Source organism: Pan troglodytes, chromosome 23 (assembly GCF_028858775.2).
Source record: "Pan troglodytes isolate AG18354 chromosome 23, NHGRI_mPanTro3-v2.0_pri, whole genome shotgun sequence".
NCBI classification, from domain to species: domain Eukaryota; kingdom Metazoa; phylum Chordata; class Mammalia; order Primates; family Hominidae; genus Pan; species Pan troglodytes.
The window spans coordinates 23,507,760-23,526,697 of record NC_086016.1 but is presented as its reverse complement, the minus strand read 5'-3'; the positions used below and the strand labels follow the sequence as shown (position 1 = coordinate 23,526,697).

General features: G+C 50.4%; 1 protein-coding gene across 3 annotated transcripts in view; it reads right to left on the bottom strand.

Annotated features, from left to right (window-relative positions):
* UBE2L3 (ubiquitin conjugating enzyme E2 L3) overlaps nt 1–8,103 on the bottom strand; it is a 56,560-nt gene extending 48,457 nt beyond the window's left edge. The window contains exon 1 of one of the 3 annotated variants that reach the window (XM_016939780.4): nt 7,926–8,103. In XM_016939780.4, the coding sequence (XP_016795269.1) occupies nt 7,926–7,952 (27 nt within the window). In that variant the 5' untranslated portion in view covers nt 7,953–8,103. Of the gene's footprint in view, nt 1–7,329 lie in introns of all 3 variants that reach the window. The other 2 variants (XM_016939782.4, XM_063807804.1) reach the window with 2 other exon arrangements.
* Between the last annotated feature and the right edge of the window lie 10,835 nt (nt 8,104–18,938).

The following is an 18,938-nucleotide window of genomic DNA, read 5'->3' as shown; positions in this document are numbered from 1 at the left end:
TGAGATGGCGCCACTGCACTCCAGCCTGGGTGACAGAGTGAGACTCCGTCTCCAAAAAAAAAAAAAAAAAAAAGCTATTCAACTTTGTTGGGAAAAGTAAACTTTTCTCTTTTTTCTTTCGAGAGTCTCGCTCTATCACCCAGGCTGGAGCGCAGTGGCACCATCTCAGCTCACTGCAACCTCCGCCTCCCGGATTCAAGCGATTCTCCTGCCTCAGCCTCCAGAGTAGCTGGGATTACAGGCATGCACCACCACACTCGGCTGATTTTTTTTTTTTTTTTTTTTTTTTTAGTAGAGATGGGGTTTCGTCATGAAATTCCCACGCTGGTCTCCTCAAGTGATCCACCTGCCTTGACCTCTCAACGTGCTGGGATTCGGGTGTGAGCCACCACGTCCAGCCAAGTAAACATTTTTCTTTTTCCTTTTCATTTTTTTTTTTTTTTTGAGATGGAGTCTTACTCTGTTGCCCAGGCCAGAGTGCAGTGGCATGATCTTGGCTCACTGCAACCTCTGCCTCCTGGGTTCAAGCAATTCTCCTGCCTCAGCCTCCTGAGTAGCTGGGATTACAGGCACGTGCCACCACTCCCAGCTAATTTTTTTGTGATTCTAGTAGAGACGGGGTTTCACCATGTTGACCAGGCTGGTCTCGAACTCCTGACCTCAAGTGATCCACCTGCCTTAGCCTCCCAAAGTGCTGGGATTACAGGTGTGAGCTACTGCGCCAGGCCAACATTTTTTGAGACAGAGTCTCACTCTGTCACCCAGGCTGGAGTGCAGTGGCACGATCTCAGCTCGCTGCAACCTCTGCCTCTCAGGTTCAAGCAATTCTTCTGCCTCCCCCTCCCTAGTAGCTGGGATTACAGGCGCGCACCACCAGGCCTGGTTAATTTTTGTATTTTTGGTAGAGATGGGGTTTCACCATGTTGGCCAGGATGGTCTCAATCTCCTGACCTCATGATCCGCCCGCCTTGGCCTCCCAAGGTGCTAGGATTACAGGCATGAGCCACCACGCCTGGCCCCCAGCCAACATTTTTAAACAAACATTCACACAGCTGTCTCAGTAACTCTTTCTCCAACCTACAGAATAAGAGAATACCACAGGTAAGAGAATGGGCTCTCAGTGATGAGGGTATGTCCAGGCAGACTGGCCCCAACCTGTCCCGAAAACACCTTTGCAATACCATCTCCTATCACTCCTCCAAATTCTCCCCTCCTGTCAGGCTGGTCACCTCCCTGCCCTGGAACATGTCTTGGTTATTCCCAATAATAATATCTACAAGTAGCTCACACTTACTATATGCCAGGCACTCTTCTAAGCAGTTGGTATATATTAACTCATTTAACCTTCACACACAGACGAAGTAACTAAGGCACAGAGAGGTAAAGTAACTTGCCCAGGGTCACTCAGCTAAGACATGGCAGGCCCAGGATTGAAACTCCAGAACCTGAGCTTTTAACTGCTATGCTGTAGTCTTCCTCTAAACAGCTTTGCTCTGAGCAAAAGCCCCTTCCTCCCTTTCTTATAGGGGTGGAGGGGCTTGGGGAGGTTAGGCTTATTTATGTCCCCCAAGAACAGGCATGATGAAGCTGGCCACAGGAGATACATGCAAAGCCCTTTCTGAGTGAGTGGCATGCCACTTCTCCTGAATAGCTGTAGCATCCAGGAGATATGTAGATCTGGCCCCTCAACCTAAAGGCTATGGCATCTCTGCCACCTGTCCTTAAATCCATCAGCACTGCCCTCAGTGACCCCTCTATAGAGAGGTAGCTCACCCTCCAAGGCTGGCCTGGCAGAGGGAGGTCTCCTAGCTCTGGAGGAACCAGGTGCACTGGACATGTCAATCTGGGGTAAAATCAAGCCAATGCCTCAACACTTCTGGAAAGCATCTCAGGGGCTGGCCTAACTAAAACCCAAAGCGGGACGGCACAAGGTCAGACGCAAGCAGCACTGGGGAATAGGCAGATGGTCTCTGGGGCTCCTCAAAGCATTTCCCATAGGCACTGCCCACAGCCCTCCTGAGGGATGAGAGAGACTCAACCTCACTGGCCACCCAGTCCCTCTTCTTCAACTGCTGAAACCCTACTCGTGCTTAAAGGGCCAGGCCAAGTTCGACCTCCTCCTCAGTGTCAGAGGGGGTCTTTCCCTCTCCTGCAAGCCATTATTCAGGTGGCAGACATCTAGCACACAGTGGCCAGCCCAGGATTTCTTTGTTCCAGGTACGTGCCATTTTTCTCCTTTGTTGAGCTCCTCAAGGGCAGAGGAATTGCCCCTTGAGCTGAGTCTCAAAGGTCAAAAAGTTACCCTGGTACAGAGAAGAGACAGGGATGCCAATCACGAGATCCAGAGTGTGTGTGCAAAGCATGCTGTTTTTAGGGGACTCAACGGGCAAGTGGGGAGAGACAAGGCTGGTGAGACAAGACCTTGAAGGAAAAAGCTAAGGAATGTGCACTTGTAATCCAGAGTCCCAGCCTCATCCTCACCCTACTAAATTCTGCTCCAATCTCTGAGAGCAGGGCCTGGTCATGTGCACTTCTCTACTGCACACCACACCACACCACACATTACTCTGATGCACTGCTGGTTAGGAGTAGTGTGGGACAGAGAGTGCGCTGACCAGTAAGGAGTTTAGACGAACCATTAAGGAGCTCGATGCAGGTGTCTACCACAAACAGGGATGGCCTGAACTGAGGCAGTGGGAGTGGCAGTGGCATTGGGAGTGAGAGTGGGGATGGAGAGAAGACAGGCAGAGAAGAGAGACTGAAGGCATAGTTCAGCAGAATCCGCCAGGTGACTAGACAAGGGAGGAAGAGCCGAGAAGGGCTCCGCTGGCGTTTTTTCCTTGAGCAACTGAGTAGACAAGTGAACCATTAACTAAGGTGGGACAGGAGGAGATGCATGGGGCCAGAGGGAGAGAGTCACAGGAGGAGCTAAGACTTAGATGCCTACAGATCTATGTGCTGTTCCCAAGAAAACTCTGGAAGTGGTTGGAGTCTGGCTCAGGAGGAACGTCTCTGTGGCTCTCTAATGTGCACAGTGTGTGCAGTGTGAAGTGTGTGCAGTGTGAAGCTGCAAAGAAATGTGGCTCTCACATTTACTGCTGTAGCAAAGAATATAGAAATATTTTAAACGTAATAAATGTTCCAATAAAATGAGAATACTTTCAAGTGTCCTCTTATAATAAAATTTTAAAGCAACAGTCTCCTAATTTAGAGTTTTAACAAGATCAGAAAAGGCCCCAGTACCCTGAGACAAGAGTTTTTGTCTCAGGGTTTTCTTTTTTTTTTTTTTTTGAGACGGAGTCTCGCACTGGAATGCAATGACACAATCTCGGCTCACCGCAACCTCTGCCTCCCGGGTTCAAGCAATTCTCCTGCCTCAGCCTCCCGAGTAGCTGGGATTACAGGCACCCGCCACCACGCCCAGCTAATTTTTTGGATTTTTAGTAGAGACGGGGGTTTCACTATGTTGGTCAGGCTGGTCTCGAACTCCTGACCTCATGATCCGCCCAGCTCGGCCTCCCAAAGTGCTGGGATTACAGGTGTGAGCCACCACGCCTGGCCTGCCTCAGAGTTTTCTAGTAAATACCTTAAAAGGTCCCAAATGTTGCAATAATTGAGTATACTCCTTCCCATCACCTGTCCCAAACATTTACAAAGAATACCATTAAGGGAGGCTGAAACAGTCCCAACTTACTGGAATGCATGAATTTAGAAAAAAAGACGCAACGTTTTTCTCAATTCACAAAGCCTCAGTGGATTCAGGACATTTACACTGGCATAACCTCACATATAAAACTCCCCTCACCTCCTGAAACATGTGACATACTCATTGCTCTATCTCCTTAATCATCCAACCTCAGAATCTAAACCTATACTCAAAAGCAAACTACCTCACTGCTTAATACAACGAAACCCAAGGAATGAACTTTTAGAGGTTCCTCCTACTATGACTATGAACTGGGAGAAAATATAACAATATGAAGTTCTGAGTGAACATTTTTAAATAGCATTAGGCTGGGCGCAGTGGCTCACACCTGTAATCCCAGCACTTCGGGAGGCCTCAGCGGGCAGATCACCTGAGGTTAGGAGTTAGAGACCAGCGTGGCAAACATGGTGAAACCTCCTTTCTAATACAAAATTAGCAGGGAGTGGTGGTGCACACCTATAGTATCAGCTACTTGGGAGGCTGAGGCAGGAGAATCGCTTGAACCTGGGAGGCAGAGGTTGTAGTGCACAGAGATCGTGCCATCGCGCTGAAGCCTGGGCAACAAGAGCGAAACTCCTTAACTCAACAGTTATGTCATGATAAGTAATAAGACATTACACACACACCCCTCTAAATCCACAGATTTCCCCTCTGAGAAAAGCCCTTCTGGGAAGCTACTCAACAGGAGGGCCCTTAGGGGAAATGTGTGCAGTGTGAAGCTGCAAAGAAATGATCAGATGGCAATCAGTTGCCTAAGCCACACATAAAGGTTTCACTTTTGGCTTTTGCAGCAATTTCCCCATCCTGATTGAAGCAATGGTTACAATCTGGTTGTAGCCAACAATGCTAAATTAGCTGCTTGCAAATTAAAATGTACTTAATGTTTTATTAACACTGTAATTCCTAAAAAGGGTTCTAAAAGAGGTTAATCCTCCTGGCAAGTGCTTTTGAAATAAAAGACTTTATCATACTCACTTTGCCTAAAATAACTTCTCAGTGTAGTATATGTAAATCACTCTACTTTTAATAATGTGTTTTACACTATCTGCAAACAGTCCATTGTTACAAAGAAATCTTTGCTGTGGAATGTCCTAGAAAACATTTTTAACAGAAATCTAAAGTTCTTTAAGATGTAATTAATTTGATCATTCAACATTTGCTAGATTGCTATGCCTAAGGCACTGTTCCATGCACTAAGCCCCAACTTTTCACCAACGAAAATCACTTTATTACCACCCTACGTACTGAAAAGACTGTTTATCAACTTGTATCAATAATTTTTCTTCCTTTAAAAGAAAAAAAAAACAGTCTTAAACATTGATTTTCACAGCCAATGATCAGCATTACATAACTGGTGTTCCCCTAGTGAACTGAAAGCCTTTCCATCCTCAACTTAAGAAACAACACACCGCTCCATGCAGCCTTTGAGTAAGAAAGACAGCCTGACAAGAGGCATGGAATTTGGGTCCTGGAGCCAGGAAGAGTCAGCGTCTTCTCTCTCCCCACCACGTTCTACAATTCTACCTTAGGTAACTCCCTTAACCTACTTAACCTCACAATGTCCTCATTTATAAAAAATACAAATGACAATACACTAACTTTGAGTGTTGAAAAGATGACTTACGTAAATAACCTAATATTTAATAAATACTCAGTTAATGTTACAATTTTTTTCCAAGGTCTGTTGTTTTTTTAGAAACAGAGTAATAATTTTAAAACCATAATAAGTCCCCTCTTAGACCCCTGAGAGCCTGGAGATTCCAAACTGGGTCAAATGGGATAGGCTAGGGGGCTACCAGGATGAATTAGGTCAAGATCCCTGCCCTTCGGGATCTCAGAACCCAGTACAGGAAAGACAAGTCTGTAACACAAAGAGATTGTGAAAAGTGCTCAAAGAGAAATATAAAGAAAGCGCTGTGGTCACACAAAGGAGGAAACAACACATTCTGAAGGGGGATGTGGGAGCACGGGCTCACAGAGTAGTTGGCACTGGAGTTGAAGCTGGGACTTCTCTGGAAGGGAGAAGTGAGGAGAAGGCAGCTTTTCTTGGGTAGAGCAAACAACACGTGCAAAGGGACATCAGACAGCAAGTAAGAGCAGGAGACTTTGCTTTGGAGAAAGAACCGAATTCGATCACAACTCACTCTCCCTAGCTAGGTAACCCTGGGCAAGCCAAAGAATCTTTTCTCATCGACAAAATGGAAATCACAATGTCTACTTCACAGGAAGGATTAAACATGATCATGCATATAAAGCACGAAGTAAAAGCTTGAAAAATAGTAGCTACTGTGATTAGGTGCAAGAATTGTGGGAAACCAAAGGGCAGGAGGTGAGGCTCAAGGGATTGCTTTCAGCCAGTCTCAGAAAGGTCCTGCATGCCAAGTAAGAGGTTAGGATTAACTGCTGAGGACAATAAGACCATAGAGGTTTTTAACAGGAGTGAAAGAATTGAGTTATCTGCTTTAAAAGAACTCCGGTGTCCGTCAGGGGTAGTCTGGGGAGGAGAGCACTTGGGAGGGCATCTGAGAGATGAGAATATAGATTCAGAGTAATTTCAGTAACATTAGAAAGCAAGGCATGCACTCCAGAAATCTTTTTTTTTTTTTTTGACATGGAGTCTCACTCTGTCGCCCTGGCTGGAGTGCAGTGGTGCAAACTTGGCTCACTGCAACCTCCATCTGCCGGGTTCAAGCGACTCTTCCACCTCAGCCTCCCGGGTAGCTGAGATTACAGGCAAATGCAACCACGCCCAGCTAATTTTTATATTTTTAGTAGAGACAGGGTTTCACCATGTTGGCCAGGCTGGTCTTGAACTCCTGACCTCAAGTGATCCGCCCGCCTCGGCCTCCCAGGAGTGCTGGGATTACAGGCGTGAGCCATCGCGCCCGGCCTGCACTCCAGAAATCTTTCTAAATTTAAATCCACAAGGGTTAATGGACGACTGCACCTGGGAGTAGGGTAGGAAAGAAAGCCATTAACCGACCCCTTATCTGGTGAATGGTGGTGTCACTAGCTTAAGAGATGAGGAGAGGTCTGAAGTCCTCTGACTGTTCTTTTGTGCCCACTTCCACTCCAGTTTTATAAAGTTAATGTCCTCTCTAGCCCTTAGGGAACAAAAGAAAGGAAACGTTCCCAGGGACGGAGGGAAGGCTCAGAGACTGTGGCTCCGAGTTCAATGTCTAGCTCTACCAAGCACTGCTCTGCCCAGAACGAACCCCAGCTCTTTATCTCCCCTCAGGAAACTGGCTCCTGGGCCTTTTTTTAATTTCCGGCCCGTTGCAGGCCGGCAGCACTACCCAGCTGCCGACTCACAGATGCTGGCGGGGTGGGCTACGGAGGACCTTGGCAAATCCACTGGCAAAAGTACTAAGCCAATTTAGCATGTGTTCCTCACCAAAAGGTGCCAATTAGCGAGAAAGCTCCCTGCTGCATTCAAGATCCAAAGTACCAAGTTATTATAAACTTTGGCCCGTTTTGATTCGAACGACTGAAATCAACCGTTATCCCCCCAAAAATGGCACTTTATCAGAGAAGGGAGATCGGGATGACTGAGTGGAGGAGAGGGAAGCAGAACCGCGCCGCGATCGGGGCCGACCTCAGGCCTTCCTGGAGTTGGAACTTACCCGCTGTGTGACTCTGCAGTCACAAGGCGACAGTTTGCTAGGACCCAGCGCAATTCCAAACGACCCACCAACAAACTGACCTAACTTTGGCCGCCTGGCCTCCTTCTCTCTTTCCTAGCCCGAACCTCCCAGACTCCCGAGCTGCGGCCGGGCCAAGCGGAGCTGCAAGCCCGGCGCGCTGCGGCCCAGGGCGGGGCGGTTCCGCGGCGCGGGCTCCGGGCAGGGGCTCCGGCGCTCGGGCCTTCCCCGAAGGCGCCCGGTTTGGAGCCTCCCAACCGGGCTCTCACATGAACGACGCCCTCGGATCGGAGCGCGGCCTCCGCGACAGGGGGACGCGGCCAAGAGAGTGGCGTGAACGCCCCGGGCCGGGCTGAGGGGCCGACAGCGGCTCCCAGCGCGGCCTTGCGCTCCCGCCCAGGCTGCGGCCTAGGCCAGCCCCGTTAGCACCTTGAGCCTGCGCGCGGCCCAGAGAACCGACGAGGCCGTGTAGGGCAGGGAGCCAGACGGCAGCGCCCTGAGAAGCCGCCGGATGCCTCGGGGATCCGGAGCCTGGGACGCCGCCCCACGCCCGGCCGCTGCCAGAGAATGGCTTTTACCTTCATCAGCCTCCTGCTGGCCGCCATCTTGGATTTGGTGCTGCTCCTTCCCCAGAATGCATCGCGGCCGGCCGGGCGGCTGGAGCCCCCGCACTTCCTGGAGCGGGGGAGGGGCCGCGGGGCGGGGCACAGGAGCAGAGCGGAGCACCTACTGTGTGCTTCCCACTGTGCTGGGGGCCGCGTGGAGGAACGCAAGTGAACCGCACAGACTGGGCCTCAGCGTTTACGGATCGTCCAATCAGATGGCAGTTACAACTAGTGCCTGGCACATAGTAGGAGCATAATAAATATTGATTGCATAAAATAGTTGACCAGGCGCGGGGGCTCACGCCTGTAATCCCAGCACTTTGGGAGACTGAGGCGGGTGGATCACGAGGTCAGGAGTTCGAGACCAGCCTGGCCAACGTGGTGAAACCCGGTCTCTACTAAAAATACAAAAAATTAGCCAGGCGTGGTGGCGGGCGCCTGTAATCTCTGCTACTCATGAGGCTGAGGCCGGAGAATCGCTTGAACCCGGGAGACAGAGGTTGCAGTGAGCCGAGATCTTGCCACTACACTCCAGCCTGGGTGACAGAGGAAGACTCCGTCTTGGGGGGAAAAAAAAGTTGAATAACCAAGGTTATTTCACACTGCCAAGCTCTGTGAAGAAAACTGGGTAATAGGAAAGTGACTGTGGGGACATACTTTGAGAGGTCAAGGAAGCCAAATTGAGGAAATGGCCCTACTAAGTGCCAGACCTCTCTCTAGTGCTTTATTTTCTTTAATCCTTGAAACCATCCTCTGGGATACGTTAGCATTAACATCCTCATTTCACAATAAACAGAAGCACAGAAGAAGCCAGTGACTTGCCCAAGGTCACACGGCCAGCTAGGAGCAGAGCCAGGCTCCTGTCACAGGTGGGCTGCTGGCTCCAAAGCCAACGCTGGGACCTGGAAAATGGGAAGGAACAGCTGGGAGGACTGGAGGAGAATGTTTCAAGCAGAGGAAGCAGCACTGGCAAAGACCATGAGGCTGTCTCAGTGTCCAGAATGGAGTAAAAGGATTATAGGGTGGGAGGGAGGCAGGGGACAGACCATGGAGGGTCTTGTAGAAAGGGGAGGAGTTGGTTTCTATTCCATGTGCTGTGAGAGGTCTTTGATAGATATGAGTATTGACCCCATGGTCAGATGATTTTTTTTTTTTTTTTTTTTTTTGAGACAGAGTCTTGATCTGTCACCCAGGCTGGAGTACAGTGGCACGATAACAGCTCACTGCCGCCTCGACCTCCTAGGCTCAAGGGATCCTCCTGCTTCGCCTCCCAATTAACTGGGACTACAGGCACGTTCCACCACACCCTGCTAAGTTTTTATTATTTTTTGTAGAAATGAAGTCTCACTGTCTTGCCCAGGCTGGTCTCAAACTCCTGAGCTCAAGCAGTCCTCCCGCCGCAACCTCCCAAAGTGGTGGGATTACAGGCATGAGCCACCACACCTGGGCTGAGACGCATGTTTTAAAGAGTACTTTGGGGCTCAGCGCAGTGGCTGACGCCTGTAATCCCAGCACTTTGGGAGGCTGAGGGGGGTGGATCACTTGAGGTCAGGAGTTTAAGACCAGCCTGACCAACATGGTGAAACTCCGTCTCTACTAAAAATACAAAAATTAGCCAGGTGTGGTGGTGGTGGGCGAACGTAATCCCAGCTACTCTGGATGCTGAGGCAGGAGAATCGCTTGAACCTGGGAGGCAGAGGTTGCAGTGAGCCAAGACCGCGCCACTGCACTCCAGCCTGGGCGACAGAGTGAGACTCCATTTAAAAAAAAAAAAAAAAAAAAAAAGGAGTACTCTGATTGGAAAATGGGGAATGGAGGTGAGTAAGAGGATAAGAAGGGGAGCAGGGGCCACTTGGAAACCGGTTGCAATCATTCAGGCAAAGAGGTGACAGTGGTTTGGACCTCAGGTAGCAATGCAGAGAGAAGAACATAGCTTCAGAATATACTCAGACCTTCTTAAGGAGTTTTACTCTTTTTTTTTTTTTTTTTTTTTGAGACACAGTTTCACTCTGTCACCCAGGGTGGAGTGCAAAATGGCATGATCTCAGCTCACTGTAACCTCTGCCTCCCGGGTTCAAGTGATTCTCCTGCCTCCGCCTCCTGAGTAGCATAGATTACAGGCACCTGCCACCATGCCCAGCTAATTTTTGTATTTTTAGTAGAGACAGGGTTTTAGCATTTTTGGCCAGGATGGTCTTGAACTCCTGACCTCAAGTGATCCACCCACCTTGGCCTCCCAAAGTGCTGGGATTATAGGTGTGAGTCACTGGGCCTGGACATTTTTCTCCATTTCTAAGAACAGTGGGTTTCTCCTGAAAGGAGAGAAGGAAAGGGAACTGGAAATAATATATCCTGGGGCCGGGTGCGGTGGCTCACACCTGTAATCCCAGCACTTTGGGAAGCCGAGGTGGGCGGATCACGAGGTCAGGAGATCGAGACCATCCTGGCTAACACCGTGAAACCCCATCTCTACTAAAAATACAAAAAATTAGCCCGGCGTGGTGGTGGGAGCCTGTAGTCCCACCTACTCGGGAGGCTGAGGCAGGAGAATGGCGTGAACCCAGGAGGCAGAGCTTGCAGTGAGCGGAGATCGCGCCACAGCACTCCAGCCTGGGTAACACAGCAAGACTCCGTCTCAAATATATATATATATAGATATATATATCCTGGAATAAGGCTGGCCTCACACTCATCTTGGGAGCCCAGGCTTGACACAGTAAAGGAGGGAGAAACTAGATGACGAGCCTCATGTGATCAGCGATTCTGCCTGGCTTTTACCTCCCCCAAGGCCAGTACACTGGGTGTTAAATACACATTCAGCGTATGTATGAGGGACCCCATCAGATCTCTAGGGTCATGGTGGGACTTAGAAGTCTGGGACTGACTCTGGGGTCTACTGTGAGCACAGAACCTGCCCTTACTGGGCCCAGGACAAAGAAAAAACATAGCTATATTGGGAACTGCTTTCCTCTGTGGAGAATTACGGAGGAAAGGGATGCTTACGCTGAGAAATTCCAAGCCAGTTGAGGAAGCACAATTCATACCTTTGACCCGGATGTGCTAAGCTGAGAATACAGAGTGGGATCATCAGAGGCTCAGTGTCAAGGACTAGCCTTTGCCATGGCATCTTCTTACATCCTCACCGCTGCCTGCAAGATGACTCCCTTGCACTTTGCAGGTGGGGGGTCAAGCCGCTGAGCTACAAAGTGCTTTTACTAAACAAGCACTCAGGAAACGTACCCAGTCCCAGTGGAAGGGCTGCCTGGCCTTTGGGGCCCCTCTCCTGCTCTAAAACCTTCATTGCTCCCTCTAGCAGGCCTGGCTTCTAGTCATACCCGATCCCCTCCACTCAGCCAAACCTTGTTCATACAGACCTATCCTTTCTGTGCCATCTCCCCAAGCCTCCCATCAGAAGTAACCTTGTGGTGACTCATGCCTGTAATCCTAGCCTTTGGGGAGGCCAAGGCAGGAGGATTGCTTGAGCCCAAGAGTTTGAGACCATCCTGGGCAACATAGGGAGACCCCGTCTCAACAAAAAATAAAAAAAGAATTAGCCAGGTGTGATGGCCAAGTAATTCTAGCTACTTGGGAGGCTGAAGTGAGAGGATCACTTGGGCCTGGGAGATTGACACTACAGTGAGCCGTGATCGTGCCACTGCACTCAAGCCTGTGTGAAAGAGTGAGACCATGTCTCAAAAAAAAAAAAAGAAAGAAAGAAAGAAAGGAAAAGAAAAAAAGAAGTAGACTTTTTTGGCTGGGTACAGTCTCACACCTATAATCCCAGCACTTTAGGAGGCTGAGGCGGGAGAATTACTTGAGGCCCGGAGTTCAAGACCGGCCTGGGCAACATAGAAAGACCACCATATCCACAAAAATAAATAGGCCAGGTGCAGTGGCTCACACCTGTAATCCCAGCACTTTGGGAAGCTAAGGCAGGCGGATCACAAGGTCAGGAGTTCGAGACCAGCCTGGCCAACATAGTGAAACGCCGTCTTTACTAAAAATACAAAAATTAGCTGGGTGTGGTGGAGGGCGCCTATAGTCCCAGCTACTTGGGAGGCTGAGGCGGGAGAATCGCTCGAACCCAGGAGGTGGAGGTTGCAGTGAGCCGAGATCACGCCATTGCACTCCAACCTGGGTGTCAGAGTGAGAGTCCATCTCAAAATAAAATAAATAATTAATAATTTTTTTTTTTTGAGACGGAGTCTCGCTCTTCGCCCAGGCTGGAGTGCTGTGGCGCGATCTCCGCTCACTGCAACCTCCGCCTCCCGGGTTCACGCCATTCTCCTGCCTCAGCCTCCTGAGTGGCTGGGACTACAGGAGCCCGCCACCACGCCCGGCTAATTTTTTTTTTTTTTTTTTTTGGTATTTTTAGTAGAGATGGGGTTTCACTGTGTTAGGCAAGATGGTCTCGATCTCCTGACCTCGTGATCCACCCGCCTTCGCCTCCCAAAGTGCTGGGATTATAGGCGTGACCCACCACACCCGGCCAGTAATAAATTTTTTTTTTTTTTTTTGAGATGGAGTCTTGCCCTGTCGCCCAGGCTGGAGTGCAGTGGCGCAATCTCGGCTCACTGCAACCTCCGCCTCCTGGGTTCGAGCGATTTTCCTGCCCCAGCCTCCCGAGTAGCTGGGATTACACATGCGCGCCTCTATGCCCAGCTAATTTTTGCATTTTTAGTAGAGATGGGGTTTCACCATGTTGGTCAGGCTGATCTCGAACTTCTGACCTCCTGATCTGCCCGCTTCGGCCTCCCAAAGTGCTGGGATTACAGGCGTGAGCCGCCATGCCTGGCAATAAATTTTTTTGAAAAGAAGTGGCTTCTTCCTTCTCCTGGACTACCAGGCCCTTCTGCTCACATTGACCACATGCTGTTCCTTCCTCCAGTCAGCATGGAGTCCTGGGCACTCACCTATTAGGCCTTGGGCCCAGGTCCAGAAAAAGAGATACACAGGGCCAGGCGCGGTGGTTCACGCCTGTAATCCCAGCACCTTGGGAGGCCGAGACAGGTGGATCACGAGGTCAGGAGATCAAGACCACAGGGAAAGCCCATCTCTACTAAAAATAGAAAAAAAAAAAAAGGCCAGGCGCGGTGACTCACGCCTGTAATCCTAGCACTTTGGGAGGCCGAGGCAGGCAGATCATGAGGTCAGGAGATCGAGACCATCCTGGCTAACATGGTGAAACCCCGTCTCTACTAAAAACACAAAAAATTAGCTGGGCGTGGTGGTGGGTGCTTGTGGTCCCAGCTACTCCGGAGGCTGAGGCAGGAGAATGGCGTGAACCCGGGAGGCGGAGTTTGCAGTGAGCGGAGATTGTGCCACTGCACTCTAGCCTGGGAGACAGAGCGAGACTCCGTCTCAAAAAAAAAAAAAGAAAAAAAGAAAAAATTAGCCGGGCGCAGTGGTGGGCCCCTGTAGTACCAGTACTCAGGAGACTGAGGCAGGAGAATGGCGTGAACCCGGGAGGTGGAGCTTGCAGTGAGCCGAGATCGTGCCACTGCATTCCAGCCTGGGCGACAGAGCGAGACTCCGTCTCAAAAAAAAAAAAAAAAAAAAAAGAGGTACACAGGCACCACCTGCCCCCAAGGAGCTCACAGCATCTTGAAGAGGCACCAAGGAAAACACCAGAGGGTGTTGAGGGTTTGATGAGGTGTGGGGGCTCAGAGGAGGGGCCTCGCAGAAGCTGGGGGAGGAACCAGGGATGGAAGGAGTTCCCCAGTAGGCAAGAGGACAAGGGAAAGAAAGTGCCTTTGCTGGGGCAGGAAATGGGCACTGGACACTTATACCCTTCATTGGCACCATAGAGCAGTGCTAACATGTTCTATTTGATAGGAGAGAAAACTGTGGCCCTGGGAGAAGTGGCCCATCACGGGGCTAGGAAGCTGGGTACCAGGAATTGGACCTCATCTAGAGCATGCAGGTGAGGCTTTGCCTCAACCTCCCTCTGACTACCTGAAGCCTCATCTCCCACATCCCTCGCTTCCCACAATCAGTGCTGTGCCACATCACACCCCCCACTGTGCCCAGGCTGTTCCCTCTGCCTGTGGTGCCTTTGCCATTCCCTCCCACTACACTCCCCATGTCCATTGTGGCAGGGACTCAATTTATCATTCTCCCTTAGGTAAGCTGACGGTAAGATGCATGCTGGACCCCTTTGATTTTTTTTTTTTTTTTTTTTTTGAGATAGGGTCTGGCTCTGTCACCCAGGCTGGAGTATAGTGGTGTGATCATGGCTCAGTGCAGCCTCAACCTCCTGTACTCAAGTTATCCTCCCACTTCAGACTCTCAAGCAGCTAGAACTACAGGTGCACACCTCCATGCCTGGCTAATTTTTGGAAAAAAAAATTTATAGAGACAGTTTGTCTCTATATTACCCAGGCTGGTCTGTAACTCATGGACTCAAGAGATTCTCCCACCTCAGCCTCCCAAAGTACTGGGATTACAGGTGTTAGCCACCTAGCCTGGACCCTTTTCAGTGCAAAGGCAGCACCCAGCATCTCTGTGACTCCCCCAACAGCCCGCTGGGTCAGAACTGCTATCAACCCCATTTACAGAGGAAAAAACTGAGGCTCAAGCTGTTCCTCAGCTTCTCAGTCATCTGGCTGGTCAGAGGCTCAAGCCCAAGTCTGTTCTTGGACTGTGAGGGCCAGACCAAGTCCTGAGGGGGCTTAGATAACCTAAAGGACTCCCTCTTTCTTTCCTTTCTCCCTCCCACCTTCCTTCCTTTGTATCCTCCGTCTTCTCTCTTTTCCTTCCTTCTCCTTTCCACCTTCCTTCTACTCCATTCTCTGTGCTTAGTGAATGAAGAAATTAACACATCACTTGGCCCTTGTCATCCCCTGGCTAGATTGGATGCTTAACAAACATTTGATGAAGGACTGTCCTCTGACCTAGAGCTATGGCCAAATGACAGAACAAATGGTCATTGCTACTCGTGCCTTTGGGAAGTGGGCAAAGCCTCAAGTTTCAGGCTGCAGAGGAAGGAGGGTGATTGAAATAGATCCAGCCTGGGAGCGGTGGCTCATGCCTGTAATCTCAGCACTTTGGGAGGCTGAGGTGGGCAGATCACCTGAGGTCAGGAGTTTGAGACCAGCCTGGCCAACGTGGTGAAACCTCGTCTCTGCTAAAAATACAAAAATTAGCCAGGCGTGGTGGCATGCGCCTGTAATCCCAGCTACTTGGGAGGCTGAGGCAGGAGAATCGCTTGAATCCAGGAGACAGAAGTTACAGTGAGCCAAGATTGCGCCACTGCATTCCAGCCTGGATGAGCCAAGATTGCGCCACTGCACTCCAGCCTGGATGATAGAACGAGACTCCATCTCAAAAAAAAAAAAAAAAAAAAAATAGATCTAAAGGGAAGAGAAATGGAGATGCTACAAGACAGAAGATACGTCTGTCCTGGCAGCAGTGTGGAGCTGGGAAACAGAGACGCTGACAGCAGCAATGGGGATCTCAGGAAGCAGTGCCTGCTTGTTCAAAGGCTCAGGGATTACAGTAACACTCAGGCTGCCAGAGCCAGAGGGCAAGACCCTGCAAGCACCAGTTCAGAGCCCAGACTCAGGTCACACAGACCTGCACATAAGTCCCTGTGTGACCCTGGACAGTTTCCTTCTCTGGAGAGGAGAGTGCCAGGCTCCCTGGCTATGGGGAGGATTCAACGATGAGGCTTGTAAAGTGCAGATGGGAAGGGGCTGAACCACTCGCTGCAGAGGCACATGAGCTGGGGAGCTGGGCCAGGGCCACCAGGGCAGGAAGCCAGCCCAGTAGGCTATGGGGCCCCAGCCAGAGAGCTAGAAGCTCGCACAATACTGCCCTCCTGGCCCAGGAAGATGTGGACCAGCCAGGCAGGCTGCAGGGCCCAGGAAGAGCAGCATGGTCCCTCTCCAGGTATCCAGCCCCATCCAGTGCTGGGGGATGGAAGGAACTCCACTGGAACTCAGCTGGTTAGGGTCTGGCCAGGTGACCCTCCCTCTCTGAGCTCCAGTCCTCCCTGCACCCTCAAACGAGGGTCATGATAGGACGGGAAAATATCAGTGCAAGAAGGGATATGCGTGCCCTGAGGGTGGTGGGCATGGGTGAGGGCTGGTACAGATAGCCAGAGTGCAGGAGGCTGGGGGTTTGCAGCTCCAGTTCCCACTGCCTGAAATCGCCTCCCAGCTCCTCTGGCAGCCCTCACTCCCTCTCCTTCAGCTCTCAGCTCTTGTGTTTCCTCCTTGCCTCATCCAGGAAGCCTGCTCTGATGTGGCTCTTCTCCCCATGAGCACCACATTCCTCACCCAGAGCACTCGCTCAAGCGCCAATGTTACTACATTCCATTGTTATTTGTATTTAACCTTTGCATTCTCCCCCAAACTGAGCCCTGAGGAACCCAGTTTGAAAACCATTCATGTAATCCATCACTTTCATTTATTGTTTGTTTATTTATTTATTTTGCGACAGAGTCTTGCTCTGTCACCCAGGCTGGAGTGCAGTGGCACAACCTCAGCTCACTGTAACCTCCACTTCCTAGGTTAAAGCAATTCTCCTGCCTCAGCCTCCCGAGTAGCTGGGATTACAGGCACCTGCCACCACGCCCGGCTAATTTTTGTGTTTTTTAGTAGAGATGGGGTTTCACCATGTTAGCCAGGCTGGTCTCAATCTCCTGATCTCAAGTGATCCACCCACCTTGGCCTCCCAAACTGCTGAGATTAGAGGCGTGGGCCACCATGTCCAGCTTCACTTTTATTTCATAGGTGAGAAAGCTGGACCGGGAGAGGGTAGGAGCTTGGTGAGCCCATGCTGCGACATCTGCCTCCCAGTCTGCAGCTCATTCTCATAGATCATGGACTGTCAATTCCCTAAGGACAGCAGCCACATCTGGCCTGTCTGCCTCTGTCTTCTTCAGTCCTGTATTTACTGAGCACCTATCATGTGGCAGGCACTGTTCTAGACATGGAGGAGACAGCAAAGAACAGACAGAAAACACATAGAAACAAAAATAAAAAATATGCGGCTGGGTGTGGTGGCTCATGCCTGTAATCCCAGCCCTCTGGGAGGCTGAGGTGGGAGGATCACTCGAGATTAAGAGTTTGAGACCAGCCCAGGCAACATAGGGAGACCCTGTCTCTACAAAAAAAAAAATTAAGTGTTTTTTTTTTGTTTTTTTTTTTCGAGACAGAGTCTCACTTTGTCGCCAGGCTGGAGTGCGGTGGTGCTATCTCAGCTCACTGCAAGCTCTGCCTCCCGGGTTCACGCCATTCTCCTCCCTCAGCCTCCCAAGTAGGTGGGACTACAGGCGCCCGCCACCACGCCTGGCTATTTTTTGTATTTTTAGTAGAGACGGGGTTTCACCGTGTTAGCCAGGATGGTCTCGATCTCCTGACCTCGTGATCCTCCTGCCTCGGCCTCCCAAAGTGCTGGGATTACAGGCGTAAGCCATCGCGCCCGGCCAAAAATTAAGTTTTTAATAAATAAAAATAAAGGATATGGAATGAAAAGCTGGGGGAGCTACTGTAGCAATGGGGGATGGGAAGCTTAAACCCTCCTGCAGGCTCTCAGGATGGAGCCCATTCCCCTCCTCAAGGCCAGGCAGGCTCTACAAAGCTTGGGGCTTTGGTAGCCGAACAGAAATGGAGCCAGGCCATGCCCGCAGGAGAAGGATGTGAACCAGGTTGCCCAGGAACCCAGACTCCATGGCCCAAAAGTCATAGACTGGGGTTGTAGAGAGAGGGAAAGTGGAATACAGAGCTGGCGATGTGGAGCCAACTGAGATGTAAGGGGGACATATCGCCTTCTCTCCGGGTCAGGGAAGCCATTACGTACTGGGATGGGGTATGTGTGTGTCGTGTGTGTGTGAGCACACAATGGGCAAGAGGTCCTCTAACCCAGGGGTTCTCAAACTTGTTTCAAGGAGCATAACGCTTTATTAAACCAAAACCCTTCTTCGAATCTGATAAATGACACTTAAGAGTAGATCTGCCGGCCGGGTGCTGTGGCTCACACCTGTAATCCCAGCACTTTGGAAGGCCGAAGAGGGTGGATCACGAGGTCAGGAGATCGAGACCATCTTGGCTGGCACGGTGAAACCCCATCTCTACTAAAAATACAAAAATTAGCCGGGCTCGGTGGCGGGCGCCTGTAGTCCCAGCTACTCGGGAGGCTGAGGCAGGAGAATGGCATAAACCCGTGAGGCGGAGGTTGCAGTGAGCCGAGATTGCACCACTGCACTCCAGCCTGGGTGACAGAGCCAGACTCCGTCTCAAAAAAAAAAGAGTAGATCTGCCCATTGAAGCAAGTAGGGGCAGTGTCTCTCCCCATCCGCTTCCTGCATACCTCCTCCCAACAGGCCTATGGTATTTCTGTTTTATTTATTTTTATTTATTATTATTGTTTTTATTTTGGGGGGTTGGGTTTTTTGTTTTTTTGGTTGTTTGAAACAGGGTCTGGCTCTTTCGTCCAGGTAGAAGTGGAGTGGCACAATCTCAGTCCACTGTAACCTCTGCCTCCCAGGCTCAAGGTATCCTTCCATCTCAGCCTCCCAAATAGCTGGGACTACAGGCGTGCACCACCATGCCAGGCTAAATTTTGTAATTTTTTTATAGAGATCCAGCCTTGCCATGTTGTCTAGGCTGGTCTTGAACTCCTGAGCTCAAGTGATCTGCCCGTCTCAGCCTCCCATAGTGGTGAGATTACAGGCATGAGCCGTCACATCTGGCCTGTTGTTAATTTTTTTTTCTTTTTTTTTTGACTCAAACTCTCGCTCTGTTGCCCAGGCTGGAGTGCAATGGCGTGATCTCAGCTCACTGCAACCTCCACCTCCTGGGTTCAAGCAATTCTCCTGCCTCAGCCTCCCGAGTAGCTGGGATTACAGGCACCTGCCACCATGCCCAGCTAATTTTTGTGTTTTTAGTAGAGACAGGGTTTCACCATATTGGCCAGGCTGGTCTCGAACTCCTGACCTCGTGATCTGCCCACCTCGGCCTCCTTACTGGGATTACAGGCATG